The following is a 19,343-nucleotide window of genomic DNA, read 5'->3' as shown; positions in this document are numbered from 1 at the left end:
AGAAAAGCCTTGTTCTCTAAAATGATGTTTTAAAAACATGACAGAGGGTAAAGCTGCTAAAATGAATTATGATAGGCAATTCTTGCCATACTGTAATATTGTAATATATATATTCAGAATGTGGATACTAAGGTCAAATCTAGTGTAGCTCAATCTTACCCAAAGACTTTTCTAGAGGACAACTGCCAGCTTGCTGCTTTTGCTATTCATTACCCCTATTCTTTTGGGAAGATACAATAATTGATGGTTCTGATATCCTCCCTGGAGGCTCAGCAGACTGTCCCAGTTTAAGCAGTGCCAGTAGATTTAATTCATCTCCCTGCATGAGCTATTGAATCATTTACAAATTTTTCAGGCCTTTGTTTTCTTCTGTGTGGGCAGGTGCAACACAGCATCCACCAGGAAGCATAGATGCTAATTTCATGTGCTCTGCATGCGGCTTGAACCTTATGCTATTGCAGTTGGCAAAGTGAAATTAGATGTTTATTGTTTGGTTTGGGGGTTTTTTACTAATTTTTTTAAGATTATTATTGTGAAGGAAAAGAAGTGAAGTGTTATGGACCAAAACCAAGCTTTAATTTTGATTTCTCAAGGTTTGTGTTTGGGATGCAGAGCTACGAGAACTTCGAGCTGAGTGTTATATAAAGGAAGGGGAACCAAGCAAAGCCATTAGTGACTTGAAAGCTGCTGCCAAATTAAAGAGTGATAACACTGAAGCCTTCTATAAAATCAGCAAAATATACTATCAGCTGGGAGACCATGAATTGTCACTCAGGTAATTTTACTGTTTGCTGTAAGCATTATAATTGAGACAGAAAATGTGGTCATGATAAACCATGAAATGTCTGTGGTGTTTATTTGGGTTTTGGATGGAGTAGCAGCTCGGGTCTGGACCTGGTAAAGGAAGCTCTGTTTTCAGAAGCTAAGGAACTTGCAGTGCAGGCACCATCTTTATTCATGGCAGGCACTGTCATTAGTGGTTCCTAGCGCTTTGCTTATGTAAACAGAAGCCTTGAAGCAGGTCCGTCAGAGTTACTTAATTTACTGTCTTTGATTGTATTTTGCCATGCTAGAAGAAAGCGCTGCTCTGAACTTGCTTTGGGTGGAGCCTTTTTAAACTTTGTACCTCCATTCAAATTAAGATTAAAACTCAAACCAAAAAATGTATGGATTAAGACTTAGGGCTTGATTATTTTTCTTTAAATCATTTTTCTTTTTTATTTCCCCAAGAATGGAAACAAAAGGCTGCAAGGTGAAGACTAAATAAAAAAGTACAGTCAGTCTCTCATTCTTGTAGACAGTGTGCAGTACTTTGAACATGTGGGGTGGGGCTGTTTGGGTGTTTGGTTTGTTCTTTGGTGTGTGTTGTTTTGTTGTTGTTTGTGGGTTTGGTTTTGTGCTGGTTATTTGTGGGTTTGGTGGTGGTTTGTTTTTTTTAGTGTAATGTGTTCCTATATGTCCCTAGTCAGTCCTGCAGAAAACTGCCCCTGCCCAATCCAGGCTGTTAACTTTGTGCTCATTTGGGCAGATGGTATAATTGTTTTTGCACATAAGTGCTTTTTGTTCAGCTCATCATCTTGGATGCTCTACCTTCATGTTCACACTCCTTCCTGTATGGTTTCTGCCACAGAATTTGTTCAATGAGAGGTGAAGGGAACTGAAAAAGCCTGAGTTTGTTTCTTGTCTGGTAGATGGAAACTGCATGTGATTATAATTTCAAATGTCCATTTGTCGAGGGTCGAGGGGAAAGCCAGGCCTTCTCCCCCCCCGTAAAGTAAAGGGAAGAAAAATTGAAAGGAAAAAAAACACAGCCAGATTAGCAAAGGATTGTGTGCTGTATTTACAAAGCAGTTTAGGATGTGCAGGGGAATATACAGAATTTACAATATTTATAATATATACACAGAAATATACAACAAAGTAACACAGGAAAGAGATTCCCTCCTCCACTGAGGAGGGTTCCCCACCCCTGTACCCCCTTCTCTCCCCCTTTTCCCCAGAGAGGGTTAGAAAGAGAGAAAAAGAGCAATTGTTAATTAAAAGCAGTTATATGTGTTAGTAGAGGCCTTATCTGTTCCAAGGTCAGCCTGGCTGAAAGCCCAAAAGCTGTGAGCTGCAGGAAGGAGGGGGGAAGAGTGCAAGACTGAACTTAGACAAGTCCCACTGGGAATCAAAACTGAAGGCAGTGCTCTGCTTTTCCACCAATGAAATTAGTTTAGACCTGTCTTGTTTGTAAAACATTCGGCCATGGTGTCCCTTTGTTAAAGGCATCGCCTCAAACGGTCACACCATTTTATAGCTGGGTCAAAGCAAACACCAACTAACTAATTGGCTTGCACTAGGGATCACCTTTCCAGAGTATACTTCATTTCTGAAGCTCATTGAGTCAATTCTGTGGTGACTTTTGGTAGCTAAGCCATCATAGTGAAATCCCCATAGTGATTTCAAGAGCAGATTTTTGTTTATTTTTTTTAGTCTGAAATCCACACGTGGACTTCCTATGTTAATAACCAGTTTTTCTTTAGTCATTAGATATGATTAGATATGACCATGAAATAATTGAGTTTTCAATATACAGTGAAACCTCCACACTGGACTTCTGAAGGGCAGATTTCAGCTTATTTAAGGAAGTAATTCAGAAAGTTCCTTGGGAAACAGCTCTTAAAGGGGTTCAGGAAGGCTGGACCTACTTCAAGAAAGAACTCTTGAGGGCACAGGAACAGGCTGTGCCAATGTGCCGGGAGACAGCTGGACTGGGTGGGCAAAGAGCTTCTAAAGGAATTAAAGGGAAAAAAAGAGGGCACATCAACTTTGGAAAAAAGGGGAGATGTCCCAGGAAGAGTTCAAGGACATTGCTAGGTCATGCAGGAAAAAAATTGGAGAAGCAAAAGCCCATTTAGAACTTAGACTGGCCACTGCTGCAAAGGTCTCTTCTCCCAGGCAGCCAGCACCACAACAAGAGGACACAGTCTCGAGCTGTGCCAGGGGAAGTTTAGGCTTGAGGTGAGGAGAAAGTTCTTCACTGAGAGAGTCATTTGCTATTGGAATGTGCTGCCCAGGGAGGTGGTGGAGTCCCTGTCCCTGGAGGTGTTCAAGAGGGGATTGGACATGGCACTTGGTGCCATGGTTTAGTCATGAGGTCTGTGGTGCCAGGTTGGACTTGATGATATTTGAGGTCTCTTCCACCTTGGTGAAAGGAGAATAAAAATTGTTTTTATAAATATAACAATGGCAAAAGAAGAGGCAATGACAGCCTCCACTCGTTATTGGATGCAGAAGGGAATATAGTAACAAATGATGAGGAAAGGGCAGGGGTACTTAATACCTTCGTTGTCTGAATCATCAATAGTGGGACAGGTTGGGTTCAGGACAAGTGGCCTCCTGAGCTGGCAGATGGAGTCAGGGAGCAGTATGGTTCCCCTGCAATCCAGGAGGAAGCAGTAAGAAACCTGCTGAGACACTTGGATCCTCACAAGTCCATGGGACCAGATGGGGTCCATCCTAGGGTGCTGAGAGAGCTGGCAGATGAGCTGGCCAAGCCACTCTCCATCATTTTGGAACAGTCCTGGCTCACTGGAGACGTCCCAGATGACTGGAAGCTGGCCAGCGTGATGCCCATCCACAAGAAGGGCCGGAAGGAGAAACCAGGAAATTACAGACCTGTCAGTGCCAGGCAAGATTATGGAACAGGTCATCTTGAGTGCAATCACACAGCACTTGGAGGATGGCCAAGGGATCAGGCCCAGCCAGCATGGATTCAGGAAGGGCAGGTCCTGCCTAACCAACCTGATCTCCTTCTATGGTCAGGTGACTGCCTGGTGGCTGTGGGGCAGGCTGTGGATGTAGTCTGCCTGGACTTCAGCAAGGCCTTTGACATTATCCACCACAACAAAGTCCTGGCAAAGCTGGCAGCTCATGGCTTGGACAGATTCACTGTGAAATGGGTCAAGAACTGGTTGGAGGGCCGGGCCCAGAGAGTGGTGGTGAATGGTGCCACATCCAGCTGGCAGCCAGTCACTAGTGGTGTCCCCCAGGGATCAGTGCTGGGCCCCATCCTGTTCAATATCTTTAATGATGATCTGGATGAGGAGATTGAGTCCATCATCAGTAAATTTGCAGATGAGACCAAGTTAGGAGCAGGTGTTGATCAGTTGTAGGGTAGGAGGGCCCTGGTGAGTGACCTTGGCAGGCTGGGTGGGTGGACAGAGGCCAGTGGGCTGAGATTTAGCAAGGTTAAGTGCAAGGTTCTACACTTTGGCCACAACAACCCCAAGCAGCGCTATAGGCTGTGTACAGAGTGACTGGAGAGCAGCCATGCAGAAAGGGACCTGGGGGTGCCGGTAGATTCTAGGCTGAACATGAGCCAGCATTGTGCCCAGGTGGCCAAGAAGGCCAATGGCATCCTGGCCTGTATTAGGAATAGTGTGGCTAGCAGGAGAGGGGAGGTCATTCTTCCCCTGTACTCAGAACTGGTTAGGCCACACCTTGAGTACTGTGTCCAGTTCTGAGCTCCTCAATTCAAGAGAGATGTTGAGTTGCTGGAATGTGTCCAGAGACAGGTGACAAAACTGGTGAGGGGTTTGGAACACAAGGCCTATGAGGAGAGGCTGAGGGAGCTGGGGTTGTTTAGCCTGGAGAAGAGGAGGCCCAGAGGATACCTCATTGCTGTCTACAACTACATGAAGGCAGGTTGTAGCCAGGTGGGGGGTCAGTCTGTTCTCCCAGGCAACCAGCAACAGAACGAGGGGACACAGTCTCAAGTTATGCCAGGGGAGATTCAGGCTGGCTATTAGGAAGAAGTTCTTCACAGAGAGAGTGATTTGCCATTGGAATGTGCTGCCCAGGGAGGTGGTGGAGTCACCATCACTGGAGGTGTCTAGGAAGAAACTGGATGGGGCACCTGGTGCCATGGTTTAGTTGATCAGATAGGGCTGGGTGATAAGGTTGAACTTGGAGGTCTCTTCCAACCTGGTTGACTCTATACATAAAGTTAGTTCTGTAGCTTCTGGACTTGCTGGGTGATTAGTTTTGCCCTTTCCTTAGTTTTTTCCACTTACTGTTTACAGGCCCTACTAATTTTCAAATAGTAGATATTTTTGTCTATGCTTAGGAATGGAATAAGATTTTGTGATCTTGTTATTAAAATAACTCCGTGGTTGTGCTCTGTTGTTTCTATGAGACAAATATTTTATTCCTTCATGTGGTTGCATTCTGGAGTTTGCCTTTTTTTTTTTTTCTTTTTAAAGGATTTTGACTGTTTTTAAAGGGTGTCTGCCTTAATCTGAGTCTGATTAAACAGGTTTCACTGTGAAAAGCCAGGCTCGAGATCAGCTGAGTTCCTGTCAAGAGGAGGTTTGAGTCATAGCTGAGCTTTGTCTGGTTTTGGCAGCACAAAATATACCTCTGCATAGGTGTTTTGTAATACAGCTGCGGTAAATACATAAGAAAATTACAATCTTTCATATCTGATAACTGCTGAATATTATTTCTTTCCCAGGGTATATTTTTTCTTTTGTTCAGTCAGTTATTATTGTAACACTTGGGCAGTTTTGGGGTTCTGAATCTTTGCAGGGTTGTCAATATAAAATAATTAAAACCCAACCCAGACAAATACCCCTGTGTGTTCTGGGAGACCTTTTGTTGCCTCACTTTAAATTCATTTTTGGATTAAAGGAGAGATTGTGTAAAGAATTCTGCTGTTGCTCTGGACAGCTGATAGATGCTGCTGCGTGTCTCCAGGTGGAATTTCCTGTATGGTGATGTCTTTGTTTTGTTTTGTGCTGTTTTTTCCCTCCTTCCTATCACCCTATGAAAAGTGAAGTCCGGGAGTGCCTGAAACTGGACCAGGACCATAAGCAATGCTTCTCTCTCTATAAGCAAGTAAAAAAGCTCAATAAGCAGATTGAGTCAGCAGAGGAATTCATCAGAGAAGGCAGGTAAGTGTTCAGTGCTGCATTAAAACAAAAAGAAAAAAGAGGAAAATCACTACTGAGGTGCCAGCTTATTGATTGAGGAGTTGAGTAAGTGATGCTTTTTGCATCTGTCAGTTGAAGTGGATAACTGAGCACAGCTCTCAAATTACTATTAAAATAAATATTGACTCACATAGTGACAATCCAATTCTGATTCCTTCTGATGCCACTGTCTTGCATATTTAACTACTTTGTGGAGCAGGTAGTTAAGACTAAGATAGGGATAATGTCTGTCAGCTTTCATACGTTGTTATTCAGCACTGATGAGGTGACTCTTCAAGTGCTGGGCTTCCCAGTACAAGAGAGATTAAGCTTGAGAGTCCAGCAAAGTCCCACTAAGATGGTGGAGGGCCTGGAACATCTCTTCTGAGAGGAAAGGCTGAGACAGTTGAAGTTGTTCCCCTGAGCCTTCTCTGCTGCAGGGTGATTTCATCAGTGTATATAACTACCCAAAGGGAAGATTCAGAGAGGATGCCAGTTGTCTTTGAGGGGTGCCCTGTGACAGGACCAGGAGCAATAGGTATAAACTGAAACAGGAAATTCTGAAAATGCTTGCTGCCATCCCCCTTGCGTCTACTGGTGCAGATTGCCCTGAGAGGTGGTAGAGTCTCCCCTCTTTGGAGATAATTCAAAATCAATCTGTGCACAGTCCTGAGCAGCCTGCTCTAGGTGGCCCTGTCTGAATACATCTTTAAAGACTACATCTTTAAAATAAAACCACCTAGAAACTGCAGTGCCTTAATAGTAAAAGTGGATCTGATTTGACCCTGTTAAATGATGGAAAGTGCCTCTGTATTGTTGCATTTCTAGGTGAATGTTTTAATCAGTTCCATACTCAAACCATGCAACTCCAGCATCTTTGAAACCCTCATAGCAAAAGTACATCTTACCTCATGACTTGTAGAGAAGAGGAAAAGGAGAAAACAACCACCTGATTCAAGCTGGCATAAAGAGCTTTGTACCAAGCAATAGATAGCACAGTGCTCCCAGTAAGACTCTTGACTTAGTCTACCTCATACTAGAGAGGGTGATATTTTATTCCAAGTGTGGAGTGGACAGGAGACATATGTAGAAACTGTTGCCTGTGCACAGTGAGGGATGGTAGTGATATATTTTGAAAGGCCTGACCTGCACAGTACCTTCTTTTCTGTCTCACAGCACAGAAAAGGAAAGAATTCTTCGTACTGTTGCCTTACACTACACCTTTAAGACTGTTAAGGTACATTGTATGAATGTGGAAAATCTGTGAATTTTGGAGTTTGTAAATAAATCACAACCCCTATGCTTCATGGTATTATGCTTATCTTCACGATTTAAACAGGTATGAAGATGCTATCAGTAAATATGAGTCTGTCATGAAAACTGAGCCAGAAGTCCCAGTTTATGCTACTCGTGCCAAAGAAAGAATCTGCCACTGCTTATCAAAGGTAATTCTGCTTCTCTCTCTGTAAATGTCTTGAAAACAGACAGCCCCACCCCCAACCTCAAAACCCACAATTACCTGAACTTTGTTTTACTTTCTGCACTCCAGAACCAGCAGCCTACGGAAACCATAAAAGTTTGCACAGAAGTCCTGCAACTGGAACCAACCAATGTGAACGCACTAAAAGACAGAGCAGAAGCTTATTTGCTGGAAGACCTGTATGAAGAAGGTACAGTTGTATGCAGTTTGCACATACTTTTGTGTGGGGGTGTTTAAAAAGCAGTCAATATTTCAGACTTTCTTTTAATGTGCATTTTGATTCTGCACTGTGTTGTTATCCCCAATCAGCACTGATAGTTTTAGATTTACAAAAATACCTGCTGGCAATTATGCCTTGATGAGTATAAGTGGAATGTACTTGTTTTATCTGCACTGGAGCAATCCTTACAACAGTGAGCTGTGCTTAGGATGTTTTATGAGACTGTACAGCTTCACTTACTTAAACACATTCTGTATAATCAGCAATGTTAGACAATTGCATTGAGATAAAGGTAATTGTAGGGTGATGTAAATCTGTTTTAGGAGCTCCTTTTTAATGTCTTTAGATGACAGTATGAAACAAAACCGTTCCATCCCCTAGCATAGGTTGAGAGCAGAGGATAACAGCCATTGCTACACCTCCATGGATATCTGTGGTGCTGCTGAGACAATCTGATTTTACTGCTGAGGTTTCATTTTTCGTATGAGGTTTGCATAAATTGAGTACCAGTGCACAGTCCCTTCAACAGCCTTGGAAAGCTGGGACTGAGTAATGGGTGTTTGAGTTACACCATGATGGCTTCTTTATGAGTACCAAGTGCTAATGTGCTATAAAAGAAAAAATCTTCAAAGTTCAGTGTAGTGATTCCCATTTTGACAAGAAATGGCTTAAGAAGGAAATTCAGACAGTCTGTGTGTTCCGCCCCAGTGCTCAGTCATACAGCAGTTTTTGAAGCATTGGGCTGTTTCAGTCAAATGTGATGAGGAAAAGGACTTTCCAGGCTTTAACTCTACAGAAGAATAGAATAGAATAGACCAGACCAGATTGGAAGAGACCTTCAAGATCATCATGTCCAACCTATCATCCAACACCACCTAATCAACTAAACCATGCAACCAAGCACCCTATCAAGTCTCCAGTGATGGCGACTCCACCACCTCCTCAGGCAGCCCATTCCAATGGCCAATCACTAGTTCCATTAATTTTAGTACTTGCAGAAGAATTTTCATTTTCAGTGGTCTGGTCTTAGATCTCTTGCACTACAACTGAACAACAACAAATTAATTTAAGCATTCATGAAGCAGCTGTTCTCATTAATAGCATGCTCAGATTTTTTACCTTTTTGAGGGATGAACTGCTGAGAGATGGTACTGCTCACCTCTTGAAGTTCACTTCAAAACTGAGATGCCTATTCTTATTTTTTCAGGCCTTCTTGGCTCAAATGAAAACGTAGTATAAAGAGGACTGCTGTGGTTTCAGGTCGCTCTATTCATCAGCTCTGTAGACTTTGTACCTGTGAAGTGACGTAGTCTCTCTTTGGGGCTGGCAAAACTTCTTACTCCCTTACAAGAAAAAGGGTGGAAGACAAAAGCTTTTTGAAGAACTGATGATCTTGCTACAAAGGAATCGCTTTAAAAACAAACAAAGTGTGAGGGCAAGTTACCTTCCTGGGTTTTGTAGGATAGTGGTTTTCCATCTTTTGATCAACTAAAACTGTAGTGTTGACCTAAAAGGAAGATTTCACCAGGATGAGGCCCCCTTCGGGCATTTCCCCATCTTCTGTACCTCAGTACAGCAGAAGTAAGCCCAGTCAGTGTTGGGGGAAAGTAGAAGTATAAATGAACAAAAAGGAAAAAAGTTCTGTCTAAAAATTAATTAACAGTAGATAGTACACATCCACATAATTACAGCTTGTATGAAAGCTCTTGATTTAAGAGGTGGAAGTGTTTTTAATGAAGCACTCTTCCAGCTTCTGTTGGAGTGAGTCCGGAGGAGGTCCACAGAAATAATCCAAGGGCTGGAGCTCCCCTGCTGTGAGGATACGCTGAGGGAGCTGGGGTGGTTCAGCCTGGAGAAGACAAGACTCTGGGTGGACTTTAGCTGCCTGAAGGGATCCTACAGGAAGGCAGAAGAGAAACTTTATATAAGGGTGTCTAGCAACAGGACAAGGGGAAATGGTTTGAAGCTGAGGGAGAGCAGGGTTAGATTGGATCTTAGGAAGAAGCTCTTCAGTATGAGGGTGGTGGGATTCTGGAATAGGCTGCCCAGAGTGGGTGTGGATGCTTCCTGCCTGAGGGTGTTCAAGGCCAGGCCATGAGCAGTCAAGTCTAGTTGAGAGGTATCCCTGCCCATGGCAGGGAGATTGGAGGAGGTGATTTCTGAGGTCCCTTCCAACCTAAGCCATTTTATGATTCTGTGATTGACAAGTATCAGCCAAAGGAGAACCCAAAGAAAACTTAGGATTTTTTTTTTTTCCCCTTCAAGGTGTGTGAATCTTGAGCTTAGAGGAGGGTATGGAGAGAGGCCCTGCTGTGAGTCCTCTTAAATAACCCTTTTGTGTCCTACTGCTGGACAGAACTGATCTGTTTGTTTCCTTGAAACTGATGCATCTCAGTTGGGATCTTTCTGACATTAGTCTCTATTAAAGCTTCATCTATTTGTGATTCCTCTAGGGTGAGAGAATCTTGAAACTCCTGCAAATTAGAGGAGAAAAAGGTTTGTAACAAGGTCCTGCAGAAATGCACAGAGACCCTTTGGTCTTGTGTTGGAGAAAATGCCTACCTGTTGTGGGGCATAAAGAAACAGAGGATCATCTGGGAGGAGAGCTTACTCCCTGAGCTTGAACCAGCCAAGCTTGGTTTAGCTTGATTCTGAGTGGACAACTGTGATAGAGTGGAGCCATGCACCTCCAAATGCCCATTGTTTAGCGTGTCCCCTGTCGTCTTCTTGCCCTTGACTGTAGTAAGATGATTGTGGCTGCACTTTGCCTTCCAGCTGAGCCTCCATAAACAGTATTACAGTCCATTAATATGAGTCTGCCTGAAGGTGTCTTCACTTGCCCTTCAGTTTTTACTGTTATAAAATGATGACTGATTTCTCTCTGCTGCAGAGAACAGTACAGCAATTAAAATTGTAGCCTCGTACTTGAAGGGGCAAACTGATTCTCATTCTTCCCTCAAGAAAATTTCACGCTGGAGATACCTACTTTTCTGTTTAAAGACAGGAAATGACAAAGTACTTGTAATTCAGAACTTTGGAGGCAGTTATTGTTAAGTGTTCAAGATGCACTTCAGTATGTATAGCTGAGTTCTGATTCCCATCAAATGGTTTTAATTACTTTTATAATCACAGGGGATCCAGGGCTTGTGTAAGAGACATGTGCAATGACTCCCTTTCTGGCTTGCGTCATAAGTACAAGAGTCTGTCTAAAGGATACAGAAGTTTTGTCAAATAAGAAAGAAAACCCCAGCCAAACACACACACAAAAATTCCCCTACTCTTGTAGAGGAAACAGTCCCTATCCCAATAAGGGCATCACTGGTTCAGCTATTCCTCTAATAGAGTTGGCATGGATGTGAGTTGTCTTCAGTTAACTAATGTTTGATAGCAGATTAATTGTGCACATGGAATGATGGCTAATCCTGGTCACCATTCTAAAGATGCAGGCAAGATACAAAAGCCAGCTAGGGGGTTGTGTTGAAAGGTTGTGAAGACTTGTGTTGGAAAAAAAGGAGAGTCAGATTTGACTCATGTATTTAAATTGAAAGTGGTACTGGAAAATAGTTATTCCTTTCATGTCACAGGACAGGATGGAAGAGAGGAAAGATACTCTCTGAAATAGGCCAGTAAGAAGCAGCAGTGATTCTTTGTGTTGGTTTGTGAGGTGCTAGTGCTTTTAGTAGTGGCTGAGAACAACTGATTAAATACCTCACTCAACATACCATGAATTAGTAATAAGTCTTCTGGTTTTATAGCAAACTTCTTGTGGTCAGGAAACTCTCATCCTGCTTCCACCTGCACCTGTGTTCCGCCCTTCAGGTGCAGAGAGCAATTAGGTCTCAAAGAGCAGAATTGGAAAATACCATGAAAACTGATGTCACTTCAGCTGAAAGTGGCAAAATGTACTTGCTGTGAGGTGGGCAGCACTAACAAACAGTTTCTCATATGCTTACCACTTGCAACCTTTAAATGAGGGAGTCGCTTCTGAAAAAGAGAAACCTAGTACTGTCATTGCAGATAGCTGCCCCCTGAGCAGCCTGGTTTGCAGCAGTGGTGGGTGCTGTAGGGGATCTGATGCTCAGTGAGGCTGAGCAATCTGATGTCCACTGGCAGGAGTAGTGGTGGGATCTCTCAGTGTTACTTGAAGCAGATTAAGTGGGGTGGTGCTTAAAGTTACTGGAGCAGTAAAGCAGCAGAATGAAATCTGTTTTCCTTTTTTGTTTTCACTACCAGCTTCAACAGCATATACTTGGCACATGCATTAGGGTCCAGTCCCATTTGCTGGCTTTGGGGGTTCCCCCCCTTTATTTATGTATTTATTTTTATGATTGGACAAATGATTGAAAATACCAGCAGAAGCCTAAGTGCTTTGTTCAATCAGGAAATGAGAGCATCCAGTGATGTGAAAGTGAATAGAACTCTTGTTTTGCTTGTAATTGCATGTGAAATTGTTGGGGCACTGGAAATACTTTCTAGATTTTTACCTTTTTTTTTTTCCCTTTTCAATAACCAAAACCAAATTGCAGTGGTATCAGGTGTCTGGTTAATACAAATTCATTAGCACTTCCTGCTGTCTTGCTCAGAAACAGTGGAAAACAAATGTAACACCTGCTGAGAAATGGCATCTGCTTGGAAATAATCTGATGCAAGTACTTTGTCTAATTTGAGAAACCTAGGAGACTTGGATCTGCAAATGAGACTTGGAGGATTATAACAGGGAAAGAAGAGCAGGCTCATTAAAGACTTCAACAGTTGCTTCCCTAGATAAATCTTCATAGCAAATAATACTTAAACTTGGTGACTTAAGCATTCAGTTAAGAATTATATAGTTTACTTAAAGGGTAGACTTTGAATTTCTTTCAAATTTATGAATACTTTATAGCACTGCTGTTACTTTCATTCCTGAGAAATGCAGCTCTTGAAATAAAAACAAGAGCATGCCTTTGGAAAAAAACACCTATTAAGGTGCCACTCTGCAGAGGTATACAAAGACAAGTATTTGTCTTTCACTAACAGTATGAACTTACTGGTAAGCCGACATCTATCTTCATTATCATTGAAGAGAAAGGGGCTTTCTCTCATGTTGATTGAAGGGCAGGCTGTGGGAGAAGAAGGCTTATTAATTTGAAGACTCTGTGTAATGCATCTTCAGACAGCAGTGTGGGACTAATGTTCTGCAGTGGCCTGCTCAAGTACTAGTCATAGAAACTTGGTGCTTCTGCTTTGTCTCAGCCCTAGGCACTCATTATGTTCATCCATTTCACATCTGGAGGGTGTTATGACCTACACCTAGTAGCCTCCCTTCTCCCTCCTTTACAAAAAGTGTGATGAACCTAAAGAAAGAAAATTAACTCATTTAGATATGAAAATTAATCTCCTCTGCTCCAAAGTTTTCTACTTGGAAAAAGAAACCAAAAACATGGCCAAGCTGGAATAAGCTTTGCTGCTTAAATATAGTCATAGAACAACTTCTGTTTTGGTGAGAAGTTGAGTTGTTTAGATTGAAGTTTATAAAGAGTTGTGTAATCTTTTTTTAATTCATTTTTTGTTTTAATAACAGCTATTAAAGACTATGAGACTGCTCAAGCCAACAGTGAAAATGACCAGCAGGTTCGGGAGGGGCTAGAACGTGCCCAGAAGATGCTGAAGCAATCACAGAAGAGGGATTACTATAAAATCTTGGGAGTAAAAAGGTGAGGTGTTAGTATCTGAGATAATGACTTGAAGTCGGTTGTTAAGCGGGTACATTTAGGGCTCATCACTTAAATTTGTTCTGTGCGTTAGTTTTTGTTCCCGTACCTTGCTACCTTCCCTTTTCTACTTGTGCTAGTTTATCTGCATTCAGCTTTTAAGCAGCATTTGTTTATAGTTCCTTTTAAAAAGAATGAAAAAATAACATTGGGAAGAAAGGAAATAAACCCCTTGTCAAGAAATTCTTAGTATAGATGATTGAGAGTCATATGAACCAATTGGGGAAGAAATTAAGGCAGTACTGAAAACAGCAACAAAGTGAAATTGTGGTAGATCGTGTAAGAGATGGGAAGAATTCAAAAAGAGTAACTAAAGGATCTAAAATGCTTCTGCCATTAACCTTGAGAAACTGGCAACTTCCCTTTCTAATGAGGACCAGATGTCCAATTCTGAACTACTGTCCATCACCCTTCCAGTTGTGAACTGATTTGATCTCTGCTCTGTATGCTTTTTGTTACTCACCTGATTGTAAGTTCTTCGGCCGGTGAGCCGTGTTCTGCACAGCAGCTGGCAGTAGCATTTTTCCAAGGGAAGTACACAGGTGACTGGAAATTGCAACCTGCTTCCTCTCTTTTCTGTGTAAAGGATCCTCAGTGCCACCTGCAAAAAGTTAACTAGCACCTCATGATTTTCCTGATGCCTGTGTTTACTGTCTCAGTGTTTGAAATAAACCTGTAACTTCACTAATGTGACATAGGAGCAATCAAAACAACTTCTCTATGCTTTTCTCTATCCAGAAATGCTCGAAAGCAAGAGATCATAAAAGCTTACAGAAAGCTGGCATCCCAGTGGCATCCTGATAACTTTCAGAGTGAGGAAGAAAAGAAGAAGGCAGAGAAAAAATTCATCGATATAGCAGCTGCTAAAGAAGTCCTCACTGACCCAGGTAATGACTGCTCTTAAACACTTGATTTATTGAATTATTTTTACAGTAATGTAAAATGCAGCAAGTGTAAGCATTACAGCTTCCCTTTTTCCCATTCTCCCTTTCTTCTCTTCCTATGTTAAGAAAGCAATGCATTTACAATTGGATCCAATCTGTTGCATGAAGTCCATTGCAAACTTGGAGTTGTTTATTGTGTCTCAGTGACTTCTGTTTTAAAGTCAAACAAAAGTTTATTATTCCAAAGGTCACTTTTTGGAATATCTTGCAGAGGTTCCCAGGATTGATGAACTCTAGAGATGCTTTAAGGATGTGGGTGCCTCCTCCTGCCTAAAGTTCTATTGCAGTGTGCTGTGAGGCCATCTTCCACATTCCTTCTTGAGCCAGTCTTATGATTTCCTCCCTAACTAACTCCTTTACTTCTCTGCCTTGATGAAATGGGTGTCCTGAAAAAGTGCTGTGCAATCAAAAACACAGTAGGGGTTGTAGGCTGCTGGAAAGTTATATGAAGATGTAAATGACACAGTAGTTGTATAGCCTGTGACTTGCCTGAGGGTCTTGGGGAAGGCTTTCGGTTTTGTCTCCACTGGACAAAACCACAGTGAACATGCTTTCTGCCTCTAAACTGCTGCCCCCAGACAGCTCTCTGCTTGAATGGGGTGTGGTGGAGATTGAAAACATTTGGGACTCTGCACGCTGACTTCTGCAATGTTACTGAATGATCAATAACTGGAATTTATTAATAGTAAAGAATTGGCTAACTACAGCGTGGTCTGTCCTCAGACCATCCTGAGTGAGTGCAGCTGTGAGAGAATACATTCAATAAACTCAGCAGGGGCAACATGAGTTAAAGATCTTGTTGGGGGCATCCCTGCTTACTGCAGGGAGGGTTGGACTAGATAACCTCGAAAGGTCCCATCCAAAGTTTTTTGTCCAGTGTTTTCAGAAAGTTATTCTCCTTTCTTCTGGCTGTCTCTGGGACAGCTTTGAAAAGCTCAGCCATTTAGGTTCTACAGATGCTACCAACACAAGCGATGTTTGTAGCTCTCTGGCCTGGGAGGGTTCAAAATCGGTTGTTGGTCATCAGAGATACTGGTGTCACTACTCTAAATGTTGTGCCTTTGTTCCACTTTGGTTTTGTTTCCTCCAGAAATGAGACGGAAGTTTGATGCAGGAGAGGACCCGCTGGATGCAGAGAGTCAGCAGGGCGGGGGCAACCCTTTCCACAGGAACTGGAACACATGGCAAGGATTCAACCCCTTTGGTTCTGGAGGAGGACCATTTACATTCAAGTTTCACTTCAGTTAGAGCCAAGACTGTTTCTGGTGGCTGCTGCTGTTTTTTACTTAATTCATTGAAAAATAAAAAGTCTCTCAGTTCAAGACCCAAAATCTTAATTTCTAACGTTGTCCTTAACCCAGAGTCTTACTGCAGTGGAAGGAAGCTCCTTGTCTCTTCTAGTATTCAGAGGGTTTGCGATGTGGTGAACCTGACAAGCTCACGCTGGCTAGGGGGTTTGTTACTGCTGGTGTATTCGTTGTGGCTATAGGCAGGATGTGTTTATTCCTGCGGATGGAAAACAGTAAGAGGCTACTTAGGACAACACTTAAACATAAATTTAGGACTCAAGTATATACTTAAAGGTAAAAATGCATGTAAATATGTGTTTCTGAATCAGGGCCTAATGAACGGGGCCGGGGTAGTTCCAATAGTCTCTGCAATAGCAAAGTGTTAGTGGCGGTGCTCGGCGAAGCCAGCCCTCTCTCAGTGTTCTCACAAGGAAGCGCTGGTGGCTGCCTGCTGCATTGGTGTTGCCTTGCCACAGGTGGGGCGGGGAGGCTGCATGCTGAGTGAGTCTGAAGGATCACTCTGCTAGAGATGGCTTCTGTCTAGCTGTACTTGAAAACTCCTGCTGGCTTCGTTCGTTAACCGCAGCGAGTCGTGATGGTTTCCTTGGCAGCAATTCTCAACTAAGAAATGTAAAAATAATCTCTTCTTTTTGAAAATACTTTCTGATTGTGGCTTGGGACAGTTAGGTGTCACTTTTGAGTAGTTTGCACTTGAACAACAAAGTAATCTGCTTGAGATTTGAGCAACAAGTTTGATGTGACATTTCCCTGACTATGCAGCAATTTATTACTCCTCTGCCCAAACACTCAGACCCAGTAGAGGTTGAGGTGAGTGTACTGCGGACTGTGGGAATGAACTCCAGCCCTCCCCTGCAATACAGCTCCTTTGCTTGTGCTGGATGGTGCAGCAGTGGGTCAGTATTATGTGAAACTGGTCGAAGTAATTCTACATTTCGTGTAACAGCCACAGTACTGCAGAAACAAAGGTCTGTGTGCAAACAGGGGACTGACTTTCCATTAGCCACCAGTCTGGTTTGTTTTTTTTCTATCTGCATGTAGCTAAAATTGGTTTGGTGTATTGATGGGAGTGTGTGAATGCCATGTGAGGTGTTGCCAGGTCTGTAGCTGCTATGGAATAATCCTCTTCTGCCACCGAATGTATTACTGATGAGTTTCATCAGCAGCCATTCTCTTAGAATGCAAGAATTTCAGTTCATCGATGTTCCCTTGATTGGATTTTGACTGGAAAACAATCAGCTGAGAGGAATCTTCCCTCACTTCAACTCACAACATTTGAAAGTACCAGCAGCGTCTCTGAAATAAATGAAATCAGCAAACCAGGGCTTCAGTCTGGAAGTGGGTGTTTGATTACTGTGATTGGAGGTGCTAGTGAAGGATTCTCCTTGTTTCCTGCCTCACATACTTTACAAACATAATTGTTGAGGCCATGTGGCTTCGTAAAATGTTTTCCAACAGCAATTCAAAGGTCAGTGCTTGTTCAGCAGAGATTTGTCTTTGAGCTGAAGACTGTATGTGGTAGTTTCCAACAGTTCATGGTACAAAACCACCCCAGCAGCCTCTTAAACTCCAGTGTTGGATATTTTCTGAGTGGAATGAGTTTCTAGAAGTTTGACTTCTGCTTTTGACCTGTCTGAAAGCTTTTTGTTCAGACTCTAGAAGATGCTTAGAATGCTGTTCTTCACACCATTCTAGTCTGGTTGGCATGGTTCTCACAGGACCCCTAGGACTCAGATACAGGAACCTGCTGCACTGAAATGCCCTGTCAGCCCCTGGTGTGGGTGGATGCAGACAGCCCTGTGTGCATGCTTTCTCACTCGCAGTAAGCAAAAGATGTGTGAGATTGTGGTCTCATACAGGTGCCTCTGTGGCTGTCATCTGCCCTCTGTCTGAGGGGTGGGTTAGACCTAACCCAGGCTGGGTGGCCTCTGCTGTGTAGATTACTGGTGGCACGTGTGTGTGAGTGCCACTGCTCTGTACAGGCACTTCTGTGTTGCCTTACTCACTGCAGGAGTGGCTATTCTAATGGAGGATGTCTCTGCTCACTGCATGGAGGTTGGACTAGATGACCTTTGGAGGTCTCTTCCAACCCAAACCATTCTATGTTTCTGTGGCTACTGAATGACCAGTGCAAGCGATGTGTCACATGCTGCACGTATGGGAGCCTTGTTTGGCTTCAGGAAGCTGCAGTAAACACCCACAGCCAGCTCTGTGCCAGGGAAGGGCTAGAGGTGATCCATCTTCTGTTAAAGGACTGCCTGTGTTCAGCTGGCTTGTTCTCCTCCCATTGTTTTAAAAGCTATAGCTGAGAAAATGGTTTTCCGGTTTTTTAGTTTGTTTTCTTTTAGGGAAGGAATAAAATGGTCCCTCATAAATAAATTATTGACACAAGGCACTGATGTTGGAGCAGTGTAGCTTTGTTCCTCCAAGGCCATGGAGGGTTCTGCTATACACTGGAAGCAGTCAGAACAAACAGGACAGTGTTATTTGGAGAATGAATGGGAAAGGGGAAACTACATACTGAAAAACCAAACAAGGTTTGGATGTAGTCAGTAGGAGGAAGATGGTTAATGCGTGACTGCTGTTCATAGATTCCTTTTGCGGAAGGCAGTGTCTTCAAACCAAGAAATGACAATGCAGAGTGAGGCCTTCTGACACCGTGCAGAGGCGTGCTCTGAGAAACATTACCACTCCAGCACAGGTGCTGGCGTGTGGCTCTAAGGTACTTCTGCAAATGCAGGATGACAAAGTGGTACTGAAAAGCAAGCAGGGACCTCCCCAGGATCGCCCCATATGGTGATGGGCTTCCTGATGTGGCTGTAGAAAAATGAAGCGGCCATACCGGGCGGGGTGTTAGCAGTGCAGGTGATGCAGGAGGAAGCTGCACTCGCCTCTTTATTTATTAGTGGGTGTCTGGAGTGCAATAATGTTCAGTAACTGAACATTGAAGTAAATGTCTCAGTAGTTTGTAAGCCCTGAGATGTGCATGTAACCTCACTGCAGCCTGCCTGTAGATGGAAACTGTTGAATGCTCTTTCAGTTCTAACAAACTCTAGGATCCAGCTTGTTTTTAAATGAAGGGGGTGGGGGATGCACACCATGTGTTACTCATTTCATTCTTAATACTGGTGTATTAATAAATCAGTATTAAAACTGATTCCAAACAAGTTCTAAGAGCTCACAGTTGTGGCATACACAGAAAATGTCTAAGCTTAAACTTCTTTTGTTGTTGTTTAACAATAAAGATGATGATTTCCATTTTCAGACCAGTCTTTGGAATAAGAATTACTGTTCTTCTCTTTAGGGCTGTGACTTGTAGGAGCCTTGCTGGAGACTAGCCGGTGTAGGAGGTTAGGTGTATTTAGAAGTGCCTTACTGTAAGGTATTGTTTGTTTGCTCTGTAACACAACACTTTTATCCATAAAATAATGAAAGAAATAAATGGGAGAAATTTCTTTCTTTTCTTTTCTTCCCCTGCCCCTCTTTCCCCCTCTGCAAATCTCGAAGTAGCAGCTCTGTGTTTTAAGGAGGAGAAGCTGGTCACAGATTTATCAAGTGTTTCAAATTATAAAATGTCTTTATATAAAATCATAAATCTAAAAGGCAAGTAACTGTTTTTTCTAGGACTGTGGGAATTATTTTATGGTATTTTTCACAATAAAGATATTTATGACAAGAAAGCACTGCA

The 19,343-nt window shown here is 42.8% G+C and overlaps 1 protein-coding gene across 1 annotated transcript in view; it reads left to right on the top strand.

The window, feature by feature from the left end:
• The window catches only part of DNAJC3 (DnaJ heat shock protein family (Hsp40) member C3), a 42,253-nt gene extending 22,910 nt beyond the window's left edge, over positions 1-19,343 (top strand). The window contains exons 6-12 of the mRNA XM_068168511.1: positions 594-775; positions 5,817-5,936; positions 7,294-7,399; positions 7,504-7,624; positions 13,215-13,347; positions 14,143-14,291; positions 15,439-19,343. Coding sequence (XP_068024612.1) covers positions 594-775; positions 5,817-5,936; positions 7,294-7,399; positions 7,504-7,624; positions 13,215-13,347; positions 14,143-14,291; positions 15,439-15,596 — 969 coding nt within the window. The 3' untranslated portion in view covers positions 15,597-19,343. The remainder of the gene's footprint in view (positions 1-593; positions 776-5,816; positions 5,937-7,293; positions 7,400-7,503; positions 7,625-13,214; positions 13,348-14,142; positions 14,292-15,438) is intronic.

Source organism: Melanerpes formicivorus, unplaced genomic scaffold (genome assembly GCF_026170545.1).
Source record: "Melanerpes formicivorus ecotype bairdi unplaced genomic scaffold, bMelFor1.0.p_v2 SCAF_1, whole genome shotgun sequence".
Classification (NCBI taxonomy): domain Eukaryota; kingdom Metazoa; phylum Chordata; class Aves; order Piciformes; family Picidae; genus Melanerpes; species Melanerpes formicivorus.
This window is presented reverse-complemented; position numbering and strand designations above follow the sequence as displayed.